General features: G+C 42.7%; 1 protein-coding gene across 1 annotated transcript; it reads left to right on the top strand.

The window, feature by feature from the left end:
* LOC146679545 (protein NLRC3-like) lies at positions 1-15,843 on the top strand. The gene is made up of 9 exons (XM_085450273.1): positions 1-64; positions 1,734-2,220; positions 3,213-3,291; positions 3,453-3,639; positions 3,768-5,568; positions 6,949-7,122; positions 7,405-7,578; positions 14,724-14,770; positions 14,919-15,843. Exons 2-9 carry the CDS (start codon positions 2,042-2,044, stop codon positions 15,449-15,451), a joined length of 3,174 nt encoding a protein of 1,057 aa, XP_085306399.1. The 5' UTR covers positions 1-64; positions 1,734-2,041; the 3' UTR covers positions 15,452-15,843.
* Positions 15,844-22,809: the final 6,966 nt, after the last annotated feature.

The following is a 22,809-nucleotide window of genomic DNA, read 5'->3' as shown; positions in this document are numbered from 1 at the left end:
CACTTGTGTGTCCGTGTTTAGTGTCCAGGTGTGGAGTGGAGCTTGTTGTTGGTGTGAAGAAACTGTAAGTTTGCTTTGTTTCCTCCTTTAACAGTTTGTCTTTAGGAACTTTACTGTTTGTTCAGCTCGTGTTTGATTTCTTCACACAACAAACTGTGTGTGTTTGTATTTCCGGTCTCTCCATTAAAGTCAGTGTGTAATGTTTCCTGGCTAACATCAGCTGTGTGCAGCTTAGTTCAGCACAAATCTGCCGCTCCATAGTTCACGGTAACGGACTCACAGCTGGACCAACGAGGCCGAGTGTGTCCGCCACTCTGAGCTACGTTCGTGTTTGTGTACTTGTAGTTTGTACTTTGAGTTCACTCAGAGCCCACAGAGGACGCAGCGTACGTGATGACGTCACAGCCCTTTACCTCCTTTACTGTCACTGTGATTAATATTTACACACGAGACACCTGCAGAGCTCTGACGCTAAGCTAGCACACAGCATGCTAACACTAAGCTAAAGCTAGGCTAGCTAAGAACCCAGAGTGAGTTAAAGCTGAGTAAACACTGACCCCAGACCAGCACCGTGATAAAGTGAGCTGCTGCTGCTGAACTTGAACAGGTAACAAAGTGATGAGCAGTCAGGCTGCAGGTTTCTACCTGTTCATGTTTCTACAGTAGAATCACTTTGAAGTGTCTTTGTGCTGTTTCATCTTTGATTTGTGTTCATAAACACTCAGAGAAACATCACGTGACCTCATCAGGATCTGTGTTGGTGTGTGGGGCTGTACCTCAGCTTTATGTTGTTACATGCTCATTTGTTCATTTTAACATCAAAGTAATGTTATGAGGAGTAATGAAGTAACGTACTCCATTACTTTTAATCAAAGTGTTCTGTGTAATATGTGTAATAATGACTGTTTTGAGTAATGACCAACACTGATCACAACAAAGAGGAAATGCCTCCAACATGCACAAACATTTGAGCCACAACATGCAGTTAATGTGCACAAATGTCTTTGATATGCTGCTCAGTGATGGTGGTGACTGTCAGAGCAGAGCTACTGAGAATCAATAAGTAATATCAATGATGGGATCAGAATCACTAAATTCTTCTCATCCCTGTCAGTATCATACATGTGCTGTATAATGTGATAAATGTAGAGGTGCTGGCTGTTCTCTCACTCTGCTGTTTAGCTGTAAAGGACGCCTCCCTGCCTTTGTCTCATTCATGACCTTTAATAGTCTCTTCTAACATGCAGAGATCTGTATGATCTGTTTCATAGAGTCTAACCAGCCTGTACAGGTAACAACAACAGTCACTGCATCACTGACACACAAACGTCATCTCTGTCAATAACAACATTCATACATGGAATAAAAACACATCAGTGGATCATTGCTGGAGCTGATGTTTGTGCTCCTGGTGCAAAGGCTCTCAGTTTCCTCCTTGAAATAACATCAGTGGTGGGTCAGCGACATGCTTTCTTTCCCTCTCAGGTTTAAATATCTGGGACTCTCCACCGTTTGGTTTTAGAGCTGAAGAAGCTTCTTGGATGAAACGTCTTCCAGAAACTTAAAGACATCTCTTTTCTCTCCAAGCTCCTTAGATCACATGACCTGGATGACTGAACCTACAGACATATTGACCTGGTTTCTAGGTCACATGACAGGTCAGAGGTCAGCGACTGTAACTCAGTTACTCCTGTTAATGTGAACTCACTGAGTGTTTGTGGTTTACCTCTCAGACTGACTGAAGATGATGATGGAGGAAGAGGAGGACAGAGCAGAGTCTGCAGGGTCCAGCTGTCCGTCTGTGAGGAGTGACCGGTCCAAAGATCACCCTCCAGACTTCAGTGGTGAACCTGGAGCAACGAGGTCAGAGAGCTGAACTCACTGAGTAACAGAAATAATTCTGCACTGACATTATAATCAGTGTTGACTCTGGTTGATTGTCTGACTGTGTTTGTGAGCTGAGAGGAAATGAAAATGAGTTTGTAACAAAAATCAGTTTTGTCCAGTTTTCCTGTAAAAAGCTGAACTCTAATCTAAGAGGATGTTACTGACAGGAAACAGCTGCATTATCTGCAGTCTGTGTGATCACAGCTGCTTCAATCATGTTTGTGTCTGCAGAGGTCAGAGGTCACAGTCTGCAGGGTCCAGCTGTCCGTCTGTGAGGAGTGACCGGTCCAAAGATCGACCTCCATACTTCAGTGGTGAACCTGGAGCAACGAGGTCAGAGAGCTGTGATGACTCCTTTACATGTTTGTGTTTCCTGGATAAATATGACCTGAAACATCCTCAGATTGTTACAAAGATTCATTAAAAAGAAAACAATGAAAGAGAAAAGATCCAAATGTTCGACTTGGTCATTTGCTGTTTGAGGACAGTGATGCTCATATCTGTGGGGAAAGTGTGACCTGAGTGGGTTCATGTTTGTCTTTAAAGAACAGAGCTGCTCTGATTCTCTTTGTGTCTGATCTGTTAAACAGTCTGAGAGGTCACACAGAGACCCAGCAGCTAAAGCCTGGATCATACTGGCTGCTGTTACTCCATCAGGACAACACTGAACCACAGTGGTGTGGATGTAGTGGATAAATCCCACCATACTGATGCTCAGAGTTAACCACAGGGAACAAAACCAGATGTTACCTTCAGATTGTGACCTTTGGAGTGGACGATGCAGATTTCAATAGAGAATAAATGTTGTTGTTTTTCAGCTGTGAAGAAAGAATCTAATTTTCTGAACTTAAGAATTTATGATGCTGGAAACAACATGGAGACTATAACACAACATTTCCACTGTGTTCATAGAATGAATGTAAAACTGTCAGACATTCATTAAATATGCAAAATGTCTACAGAAGCATCAGAGGGTCAGATGTGAAGCACTCAGTGATTTTGATCAAATGACTCATCAGTTATTGATCTGTACTACACTGATCTACCACGTTAGTAAAGCTGGTGTTCTGGTGGTGGAGGGAGACTCGGATCATGTTCTGGTTTTGGAGCAGTGATCTGCTGATGGTTCAGTTTGATGAGCTTCTTCAAAATCATCCCTGACATCACCACTGAAAGGACGTCCATGAAAACAGACTGAAAATTACTGATATGTTCACAATCTGAGAGTCTAAAACTTGACAGACTTGATTCAGATGAAGTTATTTGAGCAGAAACTCCTGGATCTTTATCCTGTGTTGATCTAATCCTTCATGGTTCCTCCACAGAGTGGAGCAGCAGAGCTCAGAGGTTCCCAGTGGTCAGTCTGCCCAGCAGCATCAAACACAGCTGGACTCCATATTTATGGTCTGTACATGTACAACAACTACTGTTACATCTGTTCTGTTCACAGTCATCTCCATGCTGCTCTTTGTAGACCAGTGGATCGTCAGTGTGTCCAACATGGATCTGATGTTTGGCTCCATGATTTCAGTCTGATTGGCTCATTCATAAATATTCTGTTCCAGCTGCTGGAGGACAACATCATCACTTTTGTGAAGAACGAGCTGAAGAAGATCCAGAAGGTTCTGAGTCCAGGTTACCCAGAATGCTTAGAGAGTCAGAGGAGCAGCAGCAGAGAGGCATTTGTGAAGATCACAGTGGACTTCCTGAGGAGAATGAAGCAGGAGGAGCTGGCTGACCGTCTGCAGAGACGTAAGAGGATTTATCTAAAGATTTAAAGTTTTGGATGAATGAACATTTTCCAGAGATGGAAGATGGAGCAACATGTTTTAAAGATTAGTTCTTTTTGGAGTTGAATGTTTATTTTTCTTCTCATTCAGAACTTCAAGCTGCAGTTTGTCACTGTAACCTTAAATCCACCCTGAAGAAGAAGTTCCAGTGTGTGTTTGAGGGCATCGCTAAAGCAGGAAACCCAACCCTCCTGAATCAGATCTACACAGAGCTCTACATCACAGAGGGAGGGACTGCAGAGGTCAATGATGAACATGAGGTCAGACAGATTGAAACAGCATCCAGGAAACCAGACAGACCAGAAACAACAATCAGACAAGAAGACATCTTTAAAGCCTCACCTGGAAGAGATGAACCAATCAGAACAGTGCTGACAAAGGGAGTGGCTGGCATTGGGAAAACAGTCTTAACACAGAAATACAGCCTGGACTGGGCTGAAGACAAAGCCAACCAGGACATCCAGTTCATATTTCCATTCACTTTCAGAGAGCTGAATGTGCTGAAAGAGGAAAAGTTCAGCTTGGTGGGACTTGTTCATCACTTCTTTACTGAAACCAAAGAAGCAGGAATCTGCAGCTTTGAAGACTTCCAGGTTGTGTTCATCTTTGATGGTCTGGATGAGTGTCGACTTCCTCTGGACTTCCACAAAACTACAATCCTAACTGACCCTAGAAAGTCCACCTCAGTGGATGTGCTGCTGATAAACCTCATCAGGGGAAAACTGCTTCCCTCTGCTCGCCTCTGGATAACCACACGACCTGCAGCAGCCAATCAGATCCCTCCTGACTGTGTTGGCATGGTGACAGAGGTCAGAGGGTTCACTGACCCACAGAAGGAGGAGTACTTCAGGAAGAGATTCAGATATGAGGAGCAGGCCAGCAGGATCATCTCCCACATCAAGAAAGCTCGAAGCCTCCACATCATGTGCCACATCCCAGTCTTCTGCTGGATCACTGCTACAGTTCTGGAGGATGTGCTGGAAACCAGAGAGGGAGGAGAGCTGCCCAAGACCCTGACTGAGATGTACATCCACTTCCTGGTGGTTCAGGCCAAAGTGAAGAAGGTCAAGTATGATGGAGGAGCTGAGACAGATCCACACTGGAGTCCAGAGAGCAGGAAGATGATTGAGTCTCTGGGAAAACTGGCTTTTGATCAGCTGCAGAAAGGAAACCTGATCTTCTATGAATCAGACCTGACAGAGTGTGGCATCGATATCAGAGCAGCCTCAGTGTACTCAGGAGTGTTCACACAGATCTTTAAAGAGGAGAGAGGACTGTACCAGGACAAGGTGTTCTGCTTCATCCATCTGAGTGTTCAGGAGTTTCTGGCTGCTCTTCATGTCCATCTGACCTTCAGCAACTCTGGACTCAATCTGCTGGAAGAACAACAAACAACCTCTACATGGTCTAAACTATTTAACAAACCAAACCTACAATCTCTCCACCAGAGTGCTGTGAACAAGGCCTTACAGAGTCCAAATGGACACCTGGACTTGTTACTCCGCTTCCTCCTGGGTCTTTCACTGCAGACCAATCAGAGTCTCCTACGAGGTCTGCTGACACAGACAGGAAGTAGCTCACAGACCAATCAGGAAACAGTCCAGTACATCAAGGAGAAGCTCAGTGAGAATCTGTCTGCAGAGAAAAGCATCAATCTGATCCACTGTCTGAATGAACTGAATGATCGTTCTCTAGTGGAGGAGATCCAACAATACAGGACTTCAGGAAGTCTCTCCACAGGTAAACTGTCTCCTGCTCAGTGCTCAGCTCTGACCTTCATCTTACTGTCATCAGAAGAAGATCTGGATGTGTTTGACCTGAAGAAATACTCTGCTTCAGAGGAGGCTCTTCTGAGGCTGCTGCCAGTGGTCAAAGCCTCCAACAAAGCTCTGTGAGTAAATCTGTGATCATGTTTATTTTTAAAATGTTGATTAAAAGTGGTCATAGATTTCTTCCATGACAGATCCATGTCCTAAAACCATGAGCCAGCGTAGTTGTATAGTATAAAAGAAAAAAGGAGAACTTTTGACCACAATATTGTAACTTGAATGAACTTTTGATACAGCCTTTAAACATAAAATTTATGAACAGAATCGGTGACAAAGGGCAGCCCTGGTGGAGCCCATCACCCACCGGACTTATTACTATCCAACTTATTGCCGGCTATGCCAACCAAGCTCTTGCAATGGTTGTAAAAGGATCGAATGGCCCGTAGCAATGGCCATAAAATGTTTCTCAGTTTTATTATTTTCAGTCACATCTGTTTTTTATTATTAACTGAATATTTTAAAATTCAGGCTTTTTATGTTATACAAAACATATTTTCTTATGTCTTGTATTGATTCTGAAGGAATAGTTTTCATCAGTATCGCAGATACCAGCCTGAATTTTACTTTGTATTGGATCAGAAAGGAAATCAGTGGCATCACACATCACTTACAGCAACTTCAGTACCACTCCATTTTAATAAACTGGGGGGAGTTGCACCAAGATTCAGTATGAGATAAAGAATTGTTTTTAACTGTAAGGTTGGAGAAATCTGTTGTTGGAAATTGGAAGAACAGGTCATCTTAAATATCCCTGCATTGTAGTTTTATTCAGGCCCCTTCAATCTGTGATCGCTGTTGCTTTGCATTGTAAATGCTACTATTACAAAAGTCACAAATATTAGTGTATGTGTGTGTTGTTGGGTAATAAACCAAAAGAACAGAATCTACCAGCACCTCACTGATTTCTGCTTAAAAACAACAAAAAAGCAATAAAGCTCTGATTTGTTTGGTTGATCTTCTCTCCCTTCCCGCTTGATTTCAGACTGAGTGGCTGTAACCTGTCAGACAGAAGCTGTGAAGCTCTGTCCTCAGTCCTGAGCTCCCGGACCTCCCGTCTGACAGAGCTGGATCTGGGTAACAACAACCTGCAGGATTCAGGAGTGAAGCTTCTGTCTGCTGGGATAAAGAGTCAATACTGCAAACTGGAAACGCTGAGGTCAGATCAAGCAATATCGATTTTTTTTTCATCAATTAACATCATTTAATCAATTTCATTTGGAAAAAATTAACATTGAGCCAGTGTATGTTTTTTTTTTTTTTTTTTTAATGAATCCATGCAAGTCACAGTAAACTGCCACATTTGACTTTTGTAACATGAGGCAATAAGGATTCCAGCATGTCCTGAAACAGTGTTGAAATATTGTAAATGTAGTAGCTCCTCATGGCACCATGAATATACTTTAACACAAGTGTTTCATGTCTTCTTGTCATCCTTTCTTCAGACTGAGTGGCTGTAACCTGTCAGACAGAAGCTGTGAAGCTCTGTCCTCAGTCCTGATCTCCCAATCCTCCCGTCTGACAGAGCTGGACCTGGGTAACAACAACCTGCAGGATTCAGGAGTGAAGCTTCTGTCTGCTGGGATGAAGAGTCAATACTGCAAACTGGAAACGCTGAGGTCAGATCAAGCAATATCGATTTTTTTTTTCATCAATTAACATCATTTAATCAATTTCATTTGGAAAAAATTAACATTGAGCCAGTGTATGTTTTTTTTTTTTTTAATGAATCCATGCAAGTCACAGTAAACTGCCACATTTGACTTTTGTAACATGAGGCAATAAGGATTCCAGCATGTCCTGAAACAGTGTTGAAATATTGTAAATGTAGTAGCTCCTCATGGCACCATGAATATACTTTAACACAAGTGTTTCATGTCTTCTTGTCATCCTTTCTTCAGACTGAGTGGCTGTAACCTGTCAGACAGAAGCTGTGAAGCTCTGTCCTCAGTCCTGAGCTCCCAGTCCTCCCGTCTGACAGAGCTGGATCTGGGTAACAACAACCTGCAGGATTCAGGACTGAAGCTTCTGTTTTCTGCAGTGGAAAGTCCAAAGTGTACACTTGGGATTCTCAGGTCAGGATTCAGTCTTTTCTGATGATGATTTAAAACCTGAGTCAGGTCGATAAATGGCTTACTCATTTACAACAGACATGATTTGTTAAATCACCTTATATATCTGTGCTTAAGTTCTGTGCTGCTCTGATTTATTGCCCGTGCTGTCTTTCAGTTCAGCTTTGTCGAGTCTCTGGTAGGATTTCTTTTACATGACCTGTGTAAAAACAAATCAGTAAACACATTAAGCTGAAGTAAGATGCACAATTTGAAAAATGTGCAAAAAATGTTGCTGCTTTCTGGAAAGTGCGTCTAAGAAGACCCAATGGAGAAAGTGAAGAGAAAAATCAAAGATTAAGAAGAAGAAAATGGCAGAGGCAGTTTCTTTTGGACTGCCTGCAGATGGGGTGAGACTCTAGAAACAGGGATGATTGGAGAAAATGTAAAGAGGCCAGGAGATGAATACTCTGGTGTTCTGGGGATAGTGGGAGTGAGAGGGAGAGATGCCAGTAAATGATTTCAAGGATACATTTCAGAGAATCAGAGCTAAGAAACCAAAGCAAGTGGGGAACTACAAACATGTGGACAGACTCATAATTAGGCCAAAGGCACATTAAAGGAATTATTACAGGTTTAGAAACAGGGATGGATATGAAGGAGCTTAGCATGAATTTGCATTGAGGAAAGAATAGCAACGAGCATCAGAGGAAACAGTTAGGAAAACTAAGAGGATGTACTGGCAGGAATACTGCAGTACTTTAGGAAGAACTACACCAGTTCAGAATGTGTGGAGTACAGTAAAGAACATGAATGCAGACAGGAAACAACAGCAGTTTTTGTAAAGTAAATTCAAACTCCTTCATTAAATGCAGCTGGTTGAGTTGAAAACAATGGAGAATGATTGTGTTACGTTGTTTATTCTCTATAGAAATGGAGCAGAAGGAGTGCATGCATAGCTGGACGTGGGCTGTATATACATGCGTGTATCTGTGTTGTCTGTGAGCAGAGAAAACAAAGCGCTGGAAATGTCCAGTGTATCATAAGCCAGCCAGTCCTGTTACTGCAATTCACTTCTTCACCAGAAAGTGTCACCATCAGGCTTCAACAGCAGTTTCCAGTATTAATAGTGTTAATGAGCTACAGGTCGTATGGATGGGAAAATGTAGAGATGCTGGGCAAACAATATGATCAAATCCACAGTGGGAATAATTGAAGTGATGACGGCAGGTTTAGAGAACAAAAATGAATCATATTGAAATGTTAAATCAGGAAAATCCTGGAGAAGAGGATAGTTGTAATGTTCAGTTGAATTCAACGCAGCTCTTAAATGCATAAAAATGACTTCACCTGACGTCAGACTGAACAATCGGATTAGCTACTGATAATTGATTTAACCCTTTAAGACCTACCATAGAACCAAGTCCGCCAGAGCTTATATTATATTTTTACATGCTGTAGAGCCATTTTTGGGAGCATTTCAAGTTGCTATACATCAATACAACCATTACAGCCTAAATTTTAATAATATGTATGTATTAAGTGCATAGTAATTACATAAATTGCAAAAAAAGTGCAATAAACTACAAAAAAATTGAAAATCTTTTTCTGTTTTTTTTAACATATATTTCTAGTTAGAGAAATTTAAGAGGCTTATCCCTCAAAACTGTAAATACAAAAAAGTTGCACAAAATAGTTTCCCACCACAGGAAATTTATTTTTTAGTGCCTTCATAGTTTTATTTTTGAAATACACCAATTTTTACATATTGCAGGAAAAACGAAAATAAATATTATACTGCAAATTTGCAAAATAACAGCATATGCATCAAAATAAACTATTTCCAGCAGTGCAATATGAGTCCTAAGCATATGTGGAAGGAAACTGTAACCTAGGACAAGCTGATGGCATAAGATGTAAGTACAACTCCTCAGGTTTCATATGCAAAAAAAATTATTGCGCTAGCTCACGTGGTTACAGTGCTACCGGGATTTAAAAATAGTTACGCAAAACGGAGTGTGCGCACTCTGACCAGTTTTAAAGGGTTAAAGCAAGAAAATATGGTATTAGCATTAGCTGCCAATTCCTATTCACCTAAAATTAGCATTACCTGCTAATGGCAGTCTACTTAGCATTAACTCCTCACTAATGTAATGCTAATTCACATCAAATTATCTTTAGCTTTAGCATTAGCTGCTAGCTTCAGCCTACCTAGCACTAGCTGCTCACATTGTTAAAAGGGAAGAGAAAACGATATTAGCATTAGCTGGTAATAATTATTCACCCCTAATTAGAATTAGCCACTAATGGCAGCATACTTAGCATTAACTCCTCACATCGTTATAATGCAAATGATGCTAACTTGCATTAAATTAGACTGCTGTTATTAGCTAATGCTATTTAGCAGTAGCTGCTCACATTGCTATAAAGAAAAGGAAAACGATATGAGCATTAGGTTCTAATGTGTATTTGCCTTAAATTAGACGTAGGTGCTAATGGCGGCCTACTTAGCATTAGCAGCTCAGATGTTGTAATGCTAGGAAAAAGAGTGTTAGCATTAGCCGTTCACATTGTTATAAAGTTAAGGGAAATAGTGTTAGCATTAGCTACTCACATTGTTAAAAAGTGTTGGCATTAGTGCATAATGCTAATTCACATCAAATTAGCATTAGTTAATAACGGCAGCCTATTTAGCATTAGCATTTAATGTTGACCTTGGTCCACTGGAAAAGTTAAGAACTAAAGATTTAGGAGTGTTTCTCGATAGCTCTTTCTCATTTGAGAAACAAATGAATTCTGTTATTAAAACCAGCTGTAAGGTTTATATTGTTGATTGTCATTTATGTTTAGAAATATTTACTCATATATGCTTAGAGTTTTATAATAGATTGCATGATGATAGAGGTTTGATCCTTAGTAGTCTGTAAAGACTCTGTGTGCCTTCCAGAGTGCTCTGGCATGCACACACCACTTGGGGCCATGAGAGAGGTCGTACCCTCTCTTACTGATGGTGTAGGACAGGGGTCTCAAACTCAATTTAGCTGGGGGCCGCTGCAGGCAGAGTCTGGGTGAGGCTGGGCCGCATTAGGTTTTCCACAAGAAAGGCATGGTTAAAAAATTCCAATCTTCTCAAATCTCTTTATTTTTATTTTTTAACACAAAATATGAAAAATAAATAAACAAATTAAGAATTAATAAGAAAATATATCAATCTGTAATACATAAATAAAATAATAATAAGATATTTTTAGTCAGTGAACTTGTGTGTATTTTTCAGTCTTCTATATCTGCTGTATTTAGATTGAAATGTCTGTATTAACAGTTCTATAACCTTCTTCTGAACATGAATGGAACACTGTAGAAAATGAACTGTTCTTCTGAACATGGCTTCTCTTGCCTACTCCTTGCTGCTAGAGACCTGGCAGCGTTTCCTCTCGCATAGCTGAGTCAGATTTGGCCTGAGGGAGGAAGCAGTTGCGACCCTCAGTATGTCTTGAAGATGATCATCCGTAAGTCTGGACCTGTACTTGGACTTATTGAAGTTCAAAGTGGAGAAGAGCTTTTGGCACAAGTATGTGCTACCAAAAAGGCACATGGTCCGCTTGAACATTCGGGAAAGCCGAGGGAAACTAGGGCTCAAGTCTCTCAAAAATTGTCCAAGCTTGTCTGCTTTTCCACTCACCTCCCTGAACTTTGCTTTGAGTTCAGAGTTGCACTGCAGCTCAATGAGCTCCATTTGAAGCACAGAAGGGGCATCTTGCACATCAAAGGAGAAGGGGTCCGCAAAAATGTGAAAGGTGGCTCTGTGTGTCTTGAAGTCAGCAAATCTGTGATCAAATTCCTCCTGTAGCCTCAAAATGACATCAACATACTTGTCAGCACTGAATGGTGTGCCTGCATCCACGAGTGCCTTGCATGCTGGGAAATGGCAAAGGTTTGTCCGAGAGAGCTGAGCTTTCCAGAGCGCCAGTTTTGTGGAGAATGCTCTCACGTTGTCATAGGCAGCACTGACAAGTTGCCCCTGGCCTTGTAACGTCTTGTTCAGTACATTAAGCTCATGTGTCATATCAACAAGAAAAGCTAAGTCCATGAGCCATTTGGGATCAGTTAGCACAGGAACACTAACTCCATCCTTCTCCATGAAGGCTTCACTTCTGCTCTCAACTCAAAAAGTCTCTTTAATACATTTCCCCTGCTGAGCCAACGTACCTCAGTGAAGTCGAGCACATCCCCATATTCTGACTCCATTTCCTCTAAAAAAGCACAGAACCTTCGGTGCTTTAAGCCCCTGGATCTGATTTGGTTGATGCATTTCACAACAATAGACATCACATTGTCAAACTTCAGGCATTTGCTGCAAAGGACCTGCTGATGGATGATGCAGTGCAGAGCAATGGCCTCCTCCACGCCTTCCTCTTCCAGTTTGTTTTGTGCCACCAGTCCATGTTTCCTCCCTGTCATTGATGGCGCTCCATCTGTTGTTATTCCAACAAACCTCTTCCATGGCAAACCAACATTCTCAATGGCATCACACAGCTTGTAAATATCTGCTGAGCGGTGGTCTGGCCATGCATTGGAATTACTGTGAGCAGCTCCTCCATCACTTCAAAACTGTCATCAACACCACGGACATACATTGGGAGCTGGGCAGTGTCGGTGATGTCTGTGGTCTCATCAAGAGCGACTGAGTATACACTGAAACATTTGGCTTTCTCACACAGTTGGTCATAAATGTCACTTGACAGGTCAGAAATGCGATCTGCTGCGGTGTTGGCAGAAAGGCTGATGTTGCTAAACTGACCTTTCTTTCCCGGACAGACTATATTTGCAGCCTGCAATATGCACTTTTAGACAAATGCACCTTCTGTGAATGGCTTCCCTGCTTTAGCAATCATCTCACTAACCACGTGGCTCCGACTGCTGCATTATTCTCTTTGGTTGCTTTCTTGGAGAAATCTTGCTGCCTCAGTAGATCTGTTTTAAGACTGGCAACCCGGTTCGCTCTCTCGTCTCCCTGGTATTTTGCATCCAGCTCAGCATGTCTAGTTGTGTAATGACGTTTCAAATTGTATTCCTTGTGCAGCGTAACTTTCTCTGTGCAAATAAGACAGGTCGGGGTGCCCCTGTGCTCAACAAAGAAATATTGCATTTCCCACTTTTCCTGAAATTGTCGGTGCTCATCAACAACCTTTCTCTTCACCGCAGGCTTTGAAAAAGACATGTTTGGGGCTATGTGACATTTATAATTCTACTTGGTGTCACTGTCGCATTGAAGTTTCAATCAAGCGTTTAGCCGACGGACGGGGAACGTCTCAACGCGTAGAGAACGTCATTTCTGCTTCTTTTTCTTGCAACCGTAGCACGGCGATCGGCAGATAAAAAGCCGGTAGCAGTCTCCTTTGTTTTTACGCTCGATGTTCATGTCTTTCATGACGACACGAACACCGTGGTGTTTGCAGATGGTAGAAAGTGCAGGGATAGCGAGCGCAAAATAGGCGACTGCTCACGGCGCCGGGCTGTTGTTACAGGAGAAAGAAGCGGAAATGACACCGTGACATATAACAAATAACATCAGCTGTTTCTGATGTTATTTGTTTTGACTGCTTTTACATTATATTGAAATATATGTAATGTTCATGTTTGCTGCAATGCAAACGCAGTGATGCAAATAAAAACATGGAGCCACAAATTACGGTGCGACCCTATAATTAGTCCGGGTTACCGGGGACTGTTGTTGCCGATGAACAGGTGTCGCTATGTGACTGCAGACTAAATTGGGCTGCATTGAGTTCATGACTTTTCTTTTATCCCGCCGCCTACGCATCACTGTGAGAGTTAATATGAGATCTCTCTCTGTGGAAAAATAACTTTAAATCCCACTGACGTGTGTATAAATCTATATACGTATAATGTCCCGCTGGGCAGCAACTTAAAAAAACAACTTTTTTTGAAGTGTTGTGAACGCAGCGCGCTGGGGCGAATGTCGGCGTTTGCCCAATAGAAAGGAGGAAGCCAGCCAGGCACAGGAAAGAAAGAAACACTCCAGGGCAACGCTGCTGGAACTTTGACTCATTGAGAAATGTTTCCCTGCTTGCATCAAGCCCGGCTGGTGTCCCCTGAGATCCATATCCCACCCTGATTGGTGGGTTAATTCAGCTCCGCCCACAACACTGTAAAGTGTCATACATTATCAAACTAACATTAAATTTTCATATTAAGGTGGGGCCAGAAACTATCGTCCTGCGGGCCGCAACCGGCCCGCGGGCCACGAGTTTGAGACCCCTGGTGTAGGAGGACACCTGCTCTGTGTCTGGTTAAGTATAAGAGCCCTTTGTTAGGGGGACCGCTGGACTCTTAGCACCAGCTTTGGGGTCACAGGGTCACATCTGGAACACACACACACACACACACACACACACACACACACACACACACACTATGCACAGACTGGTACTCTTTGTTCATACCTGTGTAAGACGTCATAATGAACTTGTGCATATTCATGTAAGCTCAATAAAGAGCAGTGTTACGAGGGAGCAGACGAGAGCGACTGAGGTCAAGTGAAGGAACGGCGCTGTCACAGTTCTCTCCCTCATCAATTGTCTGGTTCCAGCGGTGGGTCTGTGCTAGACGACCCATCACCAGCTTTTTCCACTGGTTACCAGTACGTGGTAGAATCCACTTCCAGATCTGGTTGTCTTTAAATCTGTGAATGGATTGGCTCCATCTTATCTCTCTTTAACAAAAGAATCCAAGTGGAGCCCTCAGGTCTGCAGATAAGCAGCTTCTGACCAGAACTAGACGTAAAAACAGAGGTGAGCTTTATCGATGGCTGCAGCCAAACTCTGGAACAGTCGCCCTTCACATCAGGTCGTCACCAACACTGGACATTTTTAAAAGCCGGTTGGAAACACATTTGTACTCTGTAGCTTTCAATCCTGACCAGTCTTTATAGTCATTACTGTGTATGTTTCCTATTTTCTCTCTACTCTGTGCAGCACTTTGGCTCAAGCTGTTTTTAAATGTGCTGATAAATAAATGTAGATTTCTTTGAATAAAACAGTGGAGCCGAGCTTTGAGCTCAGTGTGTAACAGTGTGTGTGTGAGAGCCATGTAATGTCCATGTGTGCATGCTGACTGTGCTGCTCTGACCCCCCTCCTCCTTTCAGGGTGGAGCCTGCTGGAGTCCGATGGTTGAGACCAGGTCTGAGGAAGTGTAAGTGTGTTTTTAATGGGATTCATGAAAACAAAGCAGCACACATTCAACCATCTTCATCATGTCAGGAGTCATCATCAAAGTGTCAATCAATGAACAGATGATGGATCAATAACTGCAGCTGGATTGTGTTTGTTCTCTCCATCAGATTCCTGTCAACTCACAATCGACACAAACACAGTGAACACAAAGCTCCAACTGTCTGACAACAACAGGAAGGTGACACATGTGGAGGAGGTTCAGTCATATCCTGATCATCCAGACAGATTTGATGTTTATCAGCTGCTGTGTAGAAATGGTCTGACTGGTCGCTGTTACTGGGAGGTCGAGTGGAGAGGAGACGTTTATATATCAGTGAGTTACAGAAGCATCAGAAGGAAAGGAGACAGATTTGACTGTGGGTTTGGATACAATGATCAGTCCTGGAGTCTGAGCTGCTCTGATGATGGTCCTCGTTTTGTCAGGCACAACAAGATACAAACATCCATCTCCTCCTCCTCCTCCTCCTCCTCTGTCTCTAACAGAGCAGCAGTGTATGTGGACTGTCCTGCTGGCACTCTGTCCTTCTACAGAGTCTCCTCTGACACTCTGATCCACCTCCACACCTTCAACACCACATTCACTCAAACTCTTTATCCTGGGTTTATGGTCTGGTCTGGTGCCTCAGTGTCCCTGTGCTGAGTGGAGTGTAAAGAGTGTCTCCTGTTACAGAAACACTCTGACTGTTGAACAGATAGTTCAGTCTGTACATGTCTGTCTCTTTCACTCACAAACACCTTTTCAGATTCATGGATTCAATCAGTTGATGTTTGAAACTCTTCTAAATGATTCCTTGTAAACTTCTTCCTCTTCAGTCACAAACAAACAGGAAGTGATGTCACATGTGTTCCTGTCCACACAGCAGAATGAGTCTATTGCTGACAGTGATGTACAAACAGAGTGAGCATTTCTGAGGCCCAAAATAAACTGAGTAGTTCACTGAATGAACAATGGACTGTGAGCTCAGTTCCTTCATCATTAGTATGGATTATATATGTATATGTATTATATTAGTATCATATATATCAGGTGCTGCTGCTTTCAGTCATTGTGCAAATGTGCTGTTTGTAAGCTTGTAAAGCTGCAGTCAGCTGAGACTGAAGAAGTCACCTGATCAGTGAGCAAACGTTTCTGAAAACGTCCAGATGAACAGAATCAACCTTTTGGGATCAGCCAGCAATGCAGCATCATTGTTGTTCAGCTTCAGAGGTTTGCAGGAATGAACTGATGACCAGAAACAGCTGCAAAGTCCAAGAAAATACCAGCTGGAGTTCAGCTGCATTTGAAGAAGTCAAAGAAAAGTAAGGATGGCAAAGGGCGACGTTTTCTTCCAAAGAGCTGCAAACATGGTCGACGCCTCATTAGAAGAATCATCTGGACATTTGTGAGGAACTCTAACCAAGAAAGCAACGTCACACAGATCCAACAGACAGTTTCCATGACTGCAAGTGTTGAGTGGAAAAATGCTACATTGCATTATTGCATCCTCTCACCACAGGAGGCGCTGTTGGCACCACTGATTGCTGATCAGCTGTTCTCTGATGATCTGATTGATACTGTGAATAACGGGACTCACTGAACTCTGTGACACAGTGAAGATTACAGAGTTTAACTTCAACATCTGACTGACGTCACACAGACAGAAGGATGAACCAGTGAGGCACAGAACACAGTTACTGGAGATACTGGATCAGCTCCATGTGAACCTCTGATGGAGAAGCTGCTGAGCCAGAGAAACATCAGGACATGACAGCAGCTGCACTTATCTAACAACATGTAGCAGAGCTGATCTATGTTAGAGGATCTATCACAGCAGCTGAAGCCAAAGTCCAACACTGGATACCAGCTGAGCCTGTGCTGAGTGTAGTGTTACAGGAAAAGGGCAGAAACACTGGTAGCTCCCAGTGATGCTGACTGGGGCACAGAGCTGAATGATGCAGCATCAGGACACTGTTTCAGTCTGACTGACAGAGAAACCTGTAGCTGTATCTACATGTGAGGCAGAGGCCACACAAGCAGCTTTCTATGTTTCACAGTGACTGAGATCTTCAGTGGGGGTGGACATGCTCCTGTACAGACCTCTGAGGAGAACCAAGGTGCAGTCAAAGAGTCCAGTCTGTCCTCACAGATGTGAACATGTGCTTTCATCAGGTCTGCTGTCAGCTAGCAGGCTCACATCAGAATCACTGTTCCTGAAAAACACAGTCTGTGTGACATCATCAGTCAGCTGATGGTCCCAGATCTGAATGGTTTCTGTCTCTACTGAGGAAGTCAGAGAATATCACTGAGGTGTGGATCAGGTCTGAGTGAGCTGTGGAGGGACAGCTTTAAACAGTCCACAGGTCTCACGTCCTGCTCAGTCTGGTAGCAGATACCTCGTATTGTTCCAGATGTGCTGACATCAGCAGCAGCACAGCTGTGTGATACCATGAATCTCAGTTATTGATCCAACACACAGTAAATACAAAGATCAGGATTTCTGAGAGTAATCATTATGAGTCTGAACACATGATCACTGAATGTTAGTCTCCACAATAATAAGCTAACACAAGCAAACACAGCTTTCAGCTCTTATTTTGAAACTGGCTTATTTAGAGAGCTGTGATGTGAGCGTGCCTGGCTCTGAGGCACTTGGGTCAGCCTCTGTTGTTTAGAAGTGTTACAGACTGTGAATGACACAGACCTGTCAGTTTCCATGTTTGTCTGTAACACAGCTCAGGGCTCCATGCTGAACGCATCCATCCAGTGTTATTGATCCAGGACTGATACCAGCATTGGGATCAATACTACAACACACAATCACATGTGTCCACGTGATGCAGTTTGAAGAGCAATCAGATGTCTCTGTATGAGGAGGCGGGGTCACAGGAGGTTCACAGAAACTCTGCAGCAGCATCATCAGCTCACATGGAAACCTTGATGATTCACTTCTGTGGTGTTTTTACAGAAACACGTCACAAAATTAGCTCCACCTGTTTTGTGAGCTTTGACTTTCTTGTCTTCATCCTGGATTCTTGTGTTGCTGTTTTTACACACAGCAGATATTTCCTGGTTGCTTCCTTGATGACCACATGAAGCTTTCTGAAGCTTGGATTGAAAACGCTTCATTACTCAAAGCTTTCCAACACAGGCCTCTGTGCTGCCATCTGGTGGACAAACATGTGAAGTGCAGCGTGAAGCTACAAATGAAACTGCTTCAGCTACGTTTATATATAACATACTATAACCTATATAATGTGGAGATCAGGGAAATTATTTTGTTGCTACTGTTAATAATCATCATCATTACCATTGCATTAATAATATAATCTACAGCATTGATATTGCATTCAGATGTTTAAACATTTTGGTAACCAATTAGCCTTTACTACAGGTGCAGTTATAACCACTTTAAACTGTTGAGTTGAATCTATGATCTTAAATGCTTTTGAATGCTTGTTATAATCTTAAGTGTGTATGGGCTGATTCTGTTGATTCTGAGTCCACTCTGTGCAAAGTCTTGACAGGAAACTGCAGGTTTGCAGAGCGTGCTTTTGCAAAAGTGAAACTAAAAGCAGAGTGTAAGTGCAGCTTATTCTGAGGAGCTGTTTGGATGATACTATTTGAATAACCAGGTTGTTCATTATTATCTTTTATACTTTTATATTCTTTTATTAAGCTTCTAGTAGAGGTTCTTGATTAAAACATTTATTCAATATACTACATATATAGTTTTAGTAAACTGCTGACACATGTGAGAGTGGCCTCTGTTTGACTGCGAGCGTTAGTAGGTGAGAGGTGACACAGAGTGCCAAGTGAGGTCGTGACACACACACATAGTAGATACATTCAGTTATAGGTGAGAGGTTAATCATGTTTGCTTGCAACTGCGGGCGTGCAGAAGTGGTATCTTACTGCAGAGCATGGTCTGTGGTTTTGGAGAAGCGGCAGTCAAAAGGTTGACAGGAAACATCTGCCATGAAGATAGAGATAATGTTCTTTTCAAACTGTGTTAAAAGTCATTGTGGTTTTGATTTGACGTATGTATGTATGTATCTGTGTGACGTTGAAGGGGCGTCATTAAATCCAAACCCCGATGGTATAAAATATCTGTTCATGCTTTGATTAGTCGGAGATCAGCGCTGTCTGCGTACGGCGCTGGTCCCCCCACGCCTGTGTTCATTAAAATCAATTGTTTGACCAAGCTCTTCTGGACCTGGTTGTTTGTACTCTCCTTCCTCAATATTTGAACCTTAACAATAACTATATGTATAGTGTATTATGTAGGTTTTAGAGCTGGGGGTAGAACTGCTGATGGCCTGGTTGTTATTTATGTTCCCCATGGTTCACCAGCTCTCACACAACATCAGCACCAATGATCCACGTCCTTATAAACCTCTGAATCAGGTCCTGAAGCTGTGACGTCCTGAGTGAAGACCTCACTGATCACATGACTCTGGTCACCTGGACTCAGTGTTTCTGAAGCAGTGTGCTGGGTTTTTAAAAATACGTGGCTGCTGCCTGATGTTGGGCCCACAGAGGAAGACGACTCACTCGCTCTTCTTCACTTCCTCCTTAAACATGTGGAAGGAGAGCAACGTGCTGCCAGACTCTTATTTCTGACAGGAACAGAAGAAACCACAGCAAACTGGTCCAGTTCTTCATCTTCATCACAATCTGTTTATTTCTGATGGTGTCTTCAGTCTGAGGTTTGAAGTTTCCATGTCTGTGTGATGTGTGGTGTGAAGGCTGCTGGTTAAACTGGGACTCACTGTTTAAAGCACTGAGTGCTCATAGAGAGATGCTCCATGAGTCCCAGTACAGACTACAAACATGGTGGAAACTTAGCTTTGATATCCACACACTCTGCACGTCTGTGAGTAACTGTGATGAAGATGTGCAGAGATCTGTGTCCAAACAGGAGAAAGACTGTAAAGACTCTGTGCTTCTAACAGCCTCTGTTAACATATGTGAGGCTGTTTGTTGTTGTTGCCATGGAGCTTTGCACTGTTTGGGTCAGCAGGTCATGTGATCAGGTTTGTTCTGCTGGACGATGGTTCAGTGTCAGGTTTGTTTGCATTCATCAATAAATATCTAAATAAATCAAAGACTCCATGTTTGTTCTTTCATCATGTGACCTCTGCTCATCCATCTCTGTGTGTATCAGGATACATTTGGTTCATAATACACAGAAAAATCAGAGTTATTACCTGTAATAAATGTGAAAGATTCCTGCAGTGATAACCAGGCAGGACTGAAACACATCCAAGCTGTCACCACGGTAACAGCACCGTCCATCCACAGGTGAGGGGAGGAGCAAAAAGAGGGACTTTGACCATTTTATACTAAAAACACTCAACTAATGTTTCTAATATGAAACAAATAAGCCCACATTAATGTGAGCGTTTATTAAATAATAATAATGATGATTTCCTCCTGATCTCATTTCCACAGCAGAGAAAACTGTGGTGTATATTGAGGTGGAGGGTGTGGTCTGTGGCTCAGGTGTAGAGTGAGGGTGGGGTGCACCACAGCAGCATGCTGGGACTGCTGAGGGTGGAGGAGGGAGTGATGATGACATCAGAGCTGCAGCACAGAGACCAGTGAACACACAGTCTGTTCATCTTTGCATAGATACAATATACAGCACAATATTGAATGACAGACACGCTGTGGGAGCTTCCACAGATACACTGACGTCAGCATCCAGAGTCCTCCTGCTGCTCCCCCCTCAGAGCCCCGTGATCAGCACCAACACATTCAGTTAGATGACAGAGTCCAGCTGCAGCTAGAATCAGCTCCCCTCTGTGAACAACAGCACAGCGTCAGTGTTTCACACTCAGTGAAAGGAGGAAACAGCAGAAGAACACCATGTGTGCTACGTTTCCCAGGACACACTACAAACTGCACAAATACAGAGCAGCACGTGGAAGGACCTGGAGCTGCATTTACAGAGCTGCAGACAGCGTGATGTCCTGTATGGACAGGTGGAAGGAACCAAGTCCTCAGCTGGAACACTCGTGTTTGTCCACAGACAGGAAACACAGCAGGAAACTTCCTCACAGAAGTGCAGCTCATGGATAACACACTTCCTGTCAGTCAGAATGAGGCTGCAGCCAAACACAGAAAGGTGTTTTTGTCCAGATGAGCCCAGAGAAGAAACACGAGTGTTCACAGACATCAGAAGCTCAGAGAGGTGAAACATGAGGTTGGAGTCCTCGTCAGCATCCAGAAGAGCTGCTGTGAAACCCTGAGTACTCATGACAGACTCTGATGGCACAAACACATCATGATTCAAACAGAAAGACAAACATGGAGCTCCTGATCCTCCTGCATGAGAACAAGCTGACATGAGCGCTGTGTCTGAGAGTGTCTCCCTGTCACAGTGACAATAACACAGCTGCTGCTCACAGTCATTAAACTGACCTTAGGTCAGCTGTGCTCCTTACATATGAACCATGTGACCTCACATCAGTGCTGTGGATGACTGTAGTCATAGAAGAGTAGAGCTGTAGCAGGTGGTGTGAGGAGGAGGTGGTGTATTCTAGTTAACGCAGTACTGAAACACTCCAGCAGAGGGCGCTGTTAAGTCCTTATTGTAACACAGTTACTGTGTGCAGTTAGACTTCATACATAATCTGCACTTATTTCCATCAGACATGCTGTCAGGAAATGATTGGTTTCTATTGATTCTACTTCCTGTTGACTCGTTTGATGACAGTGAAACAATCACAGCTGATTGTGTGATGATGTAAACTGTCACTGTTACATTCAGTGTGTGTGACATAATGTTAGTGCAGGCTGATAACAGCCTGGTTCTGTTAGAAACACATGAACGTGTCCATAGATCAGTGTGTGTTTAACATGAGAGCTTCAGCCCTGCTGATGTGTTAAATAAAGACATGCAGGAAAACTGATGAGACTCTGAAATAACTCTTTATATTTATAATGTAACTCTGCATCAAAAGAACAACAAAGGATCCCAGACAGGTTTCTGTGAACAAAGACCATTCTGATGTTTCTGTGTTTCTAACACTTTGACATTATTAGTAAACAGACTGCAGTGAGCAGCATTTATAAAGAGCTTCTATATAAAGATATGACAGCTGTTTGACAAGTTTATCACTCTGTGTTTGGACCTGATCAGTCCAGCTGTTTACTTGAAACATGTTCATTTACCTGTTCTGTTATATTCATGTTCTTGTCTCTGTTGAAAACACATTTTAATGTCCCTCAGATTTTTCTCCCAGATGAATAAATATAAAAATGACACAAACTGACTGCAGCTACTTTTTGTCCTTTCTGTCAAAAACCTTCATGTGACTCATGAGAGACACGTTTCAGCTGTTTGTGACAGATCAGAGGCCAACAAGTCATTTATAACACTTTCCATCATTGTTTAAAGTTCTCAGTGTTTCTGTGTTGCTGCGTATAGGATCTCCCAGCATCATCACTGTGCTGTCCAATCATTGTGTGCGAGGTTACCCTTATAGTGCGATGTGTGTTTGCACAAAGAGAAGCATGTGTGTCAAATATAAATAAGCACAGAACAGAAACAGCTGCTCGTTTCTTCTGTTTAGAGTCAAGTTAGTGTTTTGTGTCTTTGTTTGAGGCCTGATGTCGAGCAGAGGTGTGTGTAACTGCACTGCTCTGTTATATGTGTGAAGTGTGTGCTTCTCTTCAGCATCATCTTTGTCACTGCTGATTCCTTTGTGTCATCATGTGTTGAGAAGAGAGAACAGTTATAACGGAGGAGCAAAAGGAAGCCCTGAAATCTGCATCAACAAGGAAGTGTTGGCTCACCAGTGATCCCAGCAGAGCCACTGGTTTGGCTCCAGTTGTTACAGATTCAATGATGTTGTTGCTACAGATACATGTCAGCATCTTTATTGTAGTAAAGTCTTGTAATGTGAAGATAGAAACAAGGCAGAAACAGCTCCATGATCTGATCTTAATGATGTTGTTTTTATTCCTGTCTGTCAGAACTGGATTGGAAACTATCAAAGGTCTAAAAACAGCCT

This window comes from Copadichromis virginalis, unplaced genomic scaffold (genome assembly GCF_057382275.1).
Source record: "Copadichromis virginalis isolate Kocher_CV1m ecotype Utaka unplaced genomic scaffold, C_Virginalis_male_GT1.1 unmapped_scaffold_1, whole genome shotgun sequence".
NCBI classification, from domain to species: Eukaryota; Metazoa; Chordata; class Actinopteri; order Cichliformes; family Cichlidae; genus Copadichromis; species Copadichromis virginalis.
The sequence above is the reverse complement of the archived record's forward strand: the minus strand, read 5'-3'. Positions and strand labels throughout refer to the sequence as shown.

What these genes read in the sequence shown, in the direction of transcription:
- LOC146679545 (XM_085450273.1), top strand. Translation starts at nt 2,042, where the DNA reads ATGTTACTGACAGGAAACAGCTGCATTATCTGCAGTCTGTGTGATCAC. An exon ending in GGTGAACCTGGAGCAACGAG is followed by an intron (nt 2,221 to 3,212) that starts GTCAGAGAGCTG and finishes GTTCCTCCACAG; the next exon opens with AGTGGAGCAGCAGAGCTCAG. An exon ending in GGCTGACCGTCTGCAGAGAC is followed by an intron (nt 3,640 to 3,767) that starts GTAAGAGGATTT and finishes CTTCTCATTCAG; the next exon opens with AACTTCAAGCTGCAGTTTGT.